The 6,656-nt window shown below is 45.1% G+C and overlaps 1 protein-coding gene across 1 annotated transcript; it reads right to left on the minus strand.

The window, feature by feature from the left end:
- Nucleotides 1-1,681: 1,681 nt before the first annotated feature.
- gng3 (guanine nucleotide binding protein (G protein), gamma 3) lies at nt 1,682-6,013 on the minus strand (the record flags this gene model as incomplete). The annotated part of the gene is made up of 2 exons (XM_080013140.1): nt 1,682-2,120; nt 5,915-6,013. 2 exons carry the CDS (start codon nt 6,011-6,013, stop codon nt 1,992-1,994), a joined length of 228 nt encoding a protein of 75 aa, XP_079869266.1. The 3' UTR covers nt 1,682-1,991.
- Between the last annotated feature and the right edge of the window lie 643 nt (nt 6,014-6,656).

Below are 6,656 nucleotides of genomic sequence, written 5' to 3' on the forward strand. Positions count from 1 at the left end.
CACTTGAGTGTCCTCAATGCAAGCCTTTGTGTTCACTTTCCACGCAAGTGCATCAATGCCCGTCTCTGGCCAAAATATTAAGGTTGCACGGTGGCCGTCTCCTGTGCGCCAGTCGCCGCGATACATGAGTGGAGCACGCAGCCGCTCCCCGTAATTACCTTACCAGACCAGTTAATCGGCGTTTACCACATGTCGTAGATGTAAAAGCTGCTGTGGTGAAACGTCCATCGTTAATAACGACGCAGGGCCAGCGACTCGTCGTCTTCACCGGCGAGGAACAAAAGGCGGTGATGACGAGGACATTTGAACCGGTGTTCTTCATGGCGTACGGAAAAAGATCGTCGTTCTTGTGCCTCCAAATTATATCACAGATTCAAACGATGTAGTAAAACAGTACTGTTTACAAATTTTAATTTAAGAGACAAACTAGCCTAAATGACTGCTACTCAATACGGCTCTCCCTTGATTATCAGCTGTCCATTTCAAATGTAGAGTTAGAAGTTCAGATGCCTTACATCCTTTTTAGCTTTTAACAGTTGCGCTGGACAAATGACTTCTCCGGTCGCACAATATAAAATCTTCCACTTGTGACTCGCTTCCCGCGCAGAAATGTTCAAAAGGGTTTCAAAACCTTCCCGTCCCTCACAGCATTTTCTCGCTGCTACTGCTTGAAGCACTGGTGTGTTTGCATTTACAAGGACATTTTGGTTTTCCCTATTAAAGATATGAAAAAGCAACTTGAACACCTGTCTGTTTTGTTTGCTTCTGAAAGACGACGCGTTACGTCTCCACCTTTGGCGGTGGCCGGTCCATGTCCCTGCAGCACCTTTTCCCTGAGCTGAAATCATATTGATGGCCTTGTACACCTGTATGATATAATAGAATAACATCGCTGTCTTTATTCTTACCAAAAATAAATGACACCCAACGTGACAAACTCATAAAGCAGCAACACCTTCGGTTTGAATGGCTATATTTTTATTGTCTCCATTTGGAATGTCTTAACAGTGACAAAATGCTCAGATTTTGTTGTTTTCCAGTAGCACCTATACACACACACAGCAGTGGTGAAATGACTGGAATGTTCAAACATGATTTAAACTATGATAGAATCACTCATTTTGGTTCCGGGGTGGATAAACGTAACCAGCAACAGAATGGGAACACACGGGTAAATGAGTACAAAGACATGGGTGGGATGCCTTCGCCCGGGCTTACCGCCGCCCCGCTGAAATGTCATTGTATATCAGGGAATACCTTCCCAAATAGGCTAGTGCGTAACACGGCTCTAATACCCATATTCTTCGGGGCAGAAAACGGTCACATGGTCGCTATAAATTTAGTTTGAGCCTGAAATATGTGCTGTGCTTGTCTCCGGTCCCTCAACCCGGCTCACCCGTCAGCCAGCGATAAAGCAGAATCCACCGCAGCGTTCAGCATCATCCTACGAGATTTCAAAAGAAAAACATTTTCCAACGGCATAATTCACTGAGACTAAAACTAAGGACTTTCTCCCCAGACTCAGAAGAAATAGATAAATAGTTCTGGTCACTTGTGGCAGATTTAAAAAAAACAAACCAGAAAACAAACATTTATAGATGAATCATGATTGTGTTTCCTTTTTTCGTTCTTTTTTTTTTTACCTGTAACACATTTTAACATAAAATATAAAATACATGGTCTCAGTCACTTTTTGGCTGTGTGGGTATTGATGGTCATACCTCAATAGTTCTACATCTTTTTGTTTTTAGCTTCCATTCATTCTATTGGCTTCTTTAAGATCCTAACACATGGGAGACGTTGCCGTTATAAATTTGAAAACCCAGACATGTACTTCAGTGTGTACTGTACACCGGCGGCGTTTATTTAAGGTAACAATCCTACTTTGTTGTCTCTTAGATTTGAAGTACGTGTGTGTGTGCACACCGTACGTCAATGTACAGTGCCAGGCGTACAGATGTACACCCGTCGCAGCGAATCCCTGACGTGTCTTAAAGGAGGGCGCAGAAGAACTTCTTCTCCCTGAAGGGGTTCTCCGACGTGGGCACCGGGGTGATGAGAGGGTCGTTGCAGGCGTGTGCGTCACAGTACGCCATCAGTTCAGCGGCCGCCTTTGATACCTGGAGATGTTCACATGACATTTTTTCTCACGTTGAGGGTCCCTTCAGTCCACTTGGCAGAAACTGTTGTGGCTGTTTTATAAGTCTAAGTTGACCCTATCCCTGCAAACATTGAACATTTGCAAACCACAAAACTCATTTAGCAGGAACTGCAGTGATTGTCATCCCTTTTCATATCAAGGACCCTCAATTTATTACGCATTAGGCCTCGTCATTTGTTAAGATATTTGTCCAAAATTCCATGCCTCCCTATACTTTTTAGGGGGGTGACTGAAATTATGGTCAAAACCATTATTATTATTCTAATTATTAAAATTATTATTTTCATTATGATGCGTCCTCCGATGGTGTTAATGTCTTGGAAATGAAACGATGGCGTAGTTTGAATCACTTTTTCTGGGGACCCCCTGGAACTTTTTGAAGGACCCCTGGTGATCCCTGGACCCCACTTTGAGAACCACCAGTATATGGATCCACAGTAAGTCCTCAGAAACACAGTAGTTCGGTGTATTGATTACATTGTTTTGGATAATCTATATGAACACATTACAATAGTACATCTCTAACATCACCATGCACGTGTCCAACTTCCATGGACTTGGCAGTTTCCATTTCATGGCATAATTAATACTCACCGTATCTATTAACAAAAGAATATACTGTCTGTCAACGGATTTCCGCTGTCAATATTTGTTTTAGACACTTTAAAATCAGGCCAAACGTACCACCCCAAGCTTCTCCTGTAAACCTGCCGTTGGTCATGGCATAATTGTCGCCTTTTAGTGAATCGCTGCACTTTGCCAGCGCCCTTATCTTGACTTTTGGTCTTACTCCCGCTGGCTTTCATTCCCCTTCTCTCTAACGCATGCCTCCACTCCTCCAGGCTCCCCTCCGCCTGCTCCCTACTCTCGCCACAGATCCCAATGTCAACCGCAACCATCATAGTCCACGGAGACTCCTGCCTGATCTCATCTGTTAACCTGTCCATCACCACTGCAAGCAAGAAAGGGCTCAGAGCTGATCCTCGATGCAGTCCCACCTCCACCTTGAATGCCTTGGTCACGCCTACTGCACACCTTACCGCTGTCTGACTGCCCTCATACATATCCTGTACCACTCTTACGTACTTCTATGCCACCCCCGACTTCCTCATGCAATACCACACCACCTCTCTCTCTATCATACGCTTTCTCTAAATCCACAAAGACGCCGTGCTGCTCCCTCTGGCCTCCCCTGTACTTTTTCATCAGCATTCTTAAAGCAAACATTGCGTCTGTCGTACTCTTTCCTGACATGAAACCGTACCGCCGCTCGCTGATCCCCACCTCTCCTCTTAACCTGGCCTCCACTACCCTTTCCCATGGCTTCATGCTGTGGCTGATCAACTTCATTCCCCTGTAGTTACTACAGTTCTGTACGTCTCCCTTATTCTTGAAGATGGGTACCAGTACACTTCTTCTCCACTCCCGCAGCATCCTCTCCCTTTGCAGGATGGTGTTAAACAGTCTCGTTGGGAACGCCACCGCCATCTCACCTAAACATTTCCATGCTTCCCCAGGTCTGTCATCTGGGCCAACTGCCTTTCCACTCTTCATCTTCTTTAATGCTGTTCTCGCCTCATCCTTGCTAATTTGCTGCACTTCTTCATCCACTATCCCCACATCATCCACTCTTCTCTCCCTCTCGTTTTCTTCATTCATCAACCCCTCAAACTACTCCTTCCACCTTCCCAACACACTCTCCTCACTCGTCAGCACATTCCCATCATTATCCTTCATCACCCTAACCTGCTGTACATCCTCCCCAGCTTGGTCCCTTTGTCCTGCCGACCGGTACGAGTCCCTTTCTCCTTCCTTACTGTCCGACCTCTCATACAACTCGTCGCACGCCTTTTCCTTCGCCTTTGCCACTTCTCTCTTCTCTTCCCTCTTTCTCCATCTCTCGGACTACGCCGATTCTTCCTTGCCAACCTCCTCTGCTCTCTGCTCTCCTGTACTTCCTCATCCCACCACCAAGAGTCCTTGTCGTCCTCCCTCTTTCCGCACGATACACCGAGTACCTTCTTGGCCGTCTCCCTCACCACTTCTGCAGTTGTTTCCCAGTCATCTGGTAACCCTTCATTCCCACCTATCGCCTGCCTCACCTCTTCCCTAAATTGCATGCAACACTCCTCCTTTTTCAACTTCTACCATTTTATCTTTGGCTCTTCTTTCACTTTCTTCCTCTTCTTGGCCTCCAGAGTCATCCTACAGACCACCATCCGATGCTGCCTAGCAACACACACTCCCCTACCACCACTTTGCAGTCACTAATCTCTTTCAGATTGCACCTCCGGCGTAAGACGTAGTCCACCCGTGTGCACCTTCCTCCTCTCTTGTATGTCACCCTGTGTTCCTCCCTCTTCTTGAAATACGTGTTCACGGCAGCCAATTCCATCCTTTTGGCGAAATCCACCACCATCTGTCCTTCCACGTTCCTCTCCTTGACACCATACCTACCCATCACCTTCCCATCACCTGTATGTCTCTGATCCCTTGGCCAACATGCCCATTGAGGTCTGCTCCAACGACCACTCTCTCTCTCCCCCTTGGGGACGCTCTCCACCACTACATCCAACTCACCAAAGAATTCTTTCTCTTCCACCTCACACCCAACTTGGGGAGCGTATGCACTGACCGCATTCATTATCACCCCCATCGGTCTCCAGCTTCGTGCTCATCGCTCTGTCCGACACTCTCGTCACCTCCAAAAAAAACACACTTTTGACATATTCTTCCTTCGAGACTATCTCCAGCCATCCACTCCATGGTAGAAGAACAGTTTGTGCCCGGCTCCCATACTCCTGGCCTTACTCCCCTCCCACCTGGTCTCTTGTACACATAGTACATCTACCTTCCTCCTCTCCGTCATGTCAGCCAGCTCTCTCTCTCTTTACCCTTCATAGTGCCAACGTTCAAAGTTCCTACTCTCAACTCTACTCTCCTGCCTCTCCTGCTGTCTCCGGACACGCCTTCCCCCTCTTCTTCTTCTTCGGCCGACAGTAGCACAATTTCCGCTGGCGCCCCGTTGGCTGACGGCACCAGTGGCTGTCGTTAACCAGGGGCCTCGACCGATCCGGTGTGGGAATCAGATTTGTTGTCCGCATGTTTGGTTTGGCATGGTTTTTTTTACACCGGATGCCCATCCTGACGCAACCCTCTCTATTCATCCGGGTTAGGGACCGGCACTGATGATACACTGGCTTGTGCAGCCCCAGCGGCTAGATTAACTACTTTTCTCATTTTAGTCATTTTAAATCAAAGCTTCTTCACTGGATTTCAAAATGTCATTATTCCTAAAAGGTAAAAGATGCATATTTTCATGGGGTTTTGAGTTCAAAGCTGCTGTATAGATAAAACTACTTGACACGTTCCATTTCCTTTTTCAGGTACTAAAGACTTTACCTGAAAAATGGATGTAGATGTATTTTAATTTTTTTCTGAAAAAAATGTGTCACCCGCGGAATAGGAGCTTTTTGAAACCGTCATCCGAAGATACTGAATATTGAACTTGTCGACTTGATAATCTGTTACCGAGTTATCTTATTCTGCGGAAGAAAAACACTTAAAAGAATAGAATACATTTGAATGTCTCAGCCTCATGTTCAGCCTTATATGTAAATATTTGGCTGTTATACATTTCTGGATTAAGATCCCAACATATAATTTGACAAATCGAAGACACTTTCAAACGACATTGACCATAGCCCAAGTGTTTGGTTGACGTCTCGATTGAAGCCCTGTATCTAGTCTGACCTTTATCCTGCAGAAACTGGCCTCGATCTTCAACTGCTCCACCAGCTTTCTGGCTTGACCGACGCTCATTGTGCTGTTCACTGGGGTGTCTCCTTTCATCCTGAAAAACACGGGGAAATTCACGACAAGTCCTTCAACGCAAATGGGCTTTTCATTTGACATCATTTGCCTCCCGGCTCTACATGACCAAACCAACTAATATAGCACTGTTCAGCTTTGGAGATCCAGCTTAAATCACTAGGGCACAAAAATAACCATACATTTATTATTATTAATAATATCAAGATATTGAAAAAATATGATATAAATCATGATAAATAAATAATTAAAGTAATATAAACGATAAAGTATAAAAATACAACAATCGCAGCAGTGGTTGTTTTTTGTTTTTTGTCGATATTAATTAAATATGACCAAAGCCATTAAATATATTGACTATATCAATGGAGATGTTTATCTGTACGGTACACACCATTCTAAGAAATTCCTGACGTGAGTCCAATCTGACACACCGTGGTTCCCGAGACAAACTTTTATCACAAACCACCACAGGTAAACAGCATTTGAACATTGCATTTTCTTTTGCAGGCTGAGCTCAAAATGAAAATATATTTGCTGAACGCCTTGGTTGGAAGGATTTCCAGGCGAACCACGGGTTTACTATCCCGCGTTATTGCCGTCTCAATAATAACAACAAAATGACCAACACAGCGCATCATTCATAATAGCAGCACGTAACACA

This window comes from Zeus faber, assembly GCF_960531495.2.
Source record: "Zeus faber genome assembly, chromosome: 14".
Taxonomy (NCBI): Eukaryota; Metazoa; Chordata; class Actinopteri; order Zeiformes; family Zeidae; genus Zeus; species Zeus faber.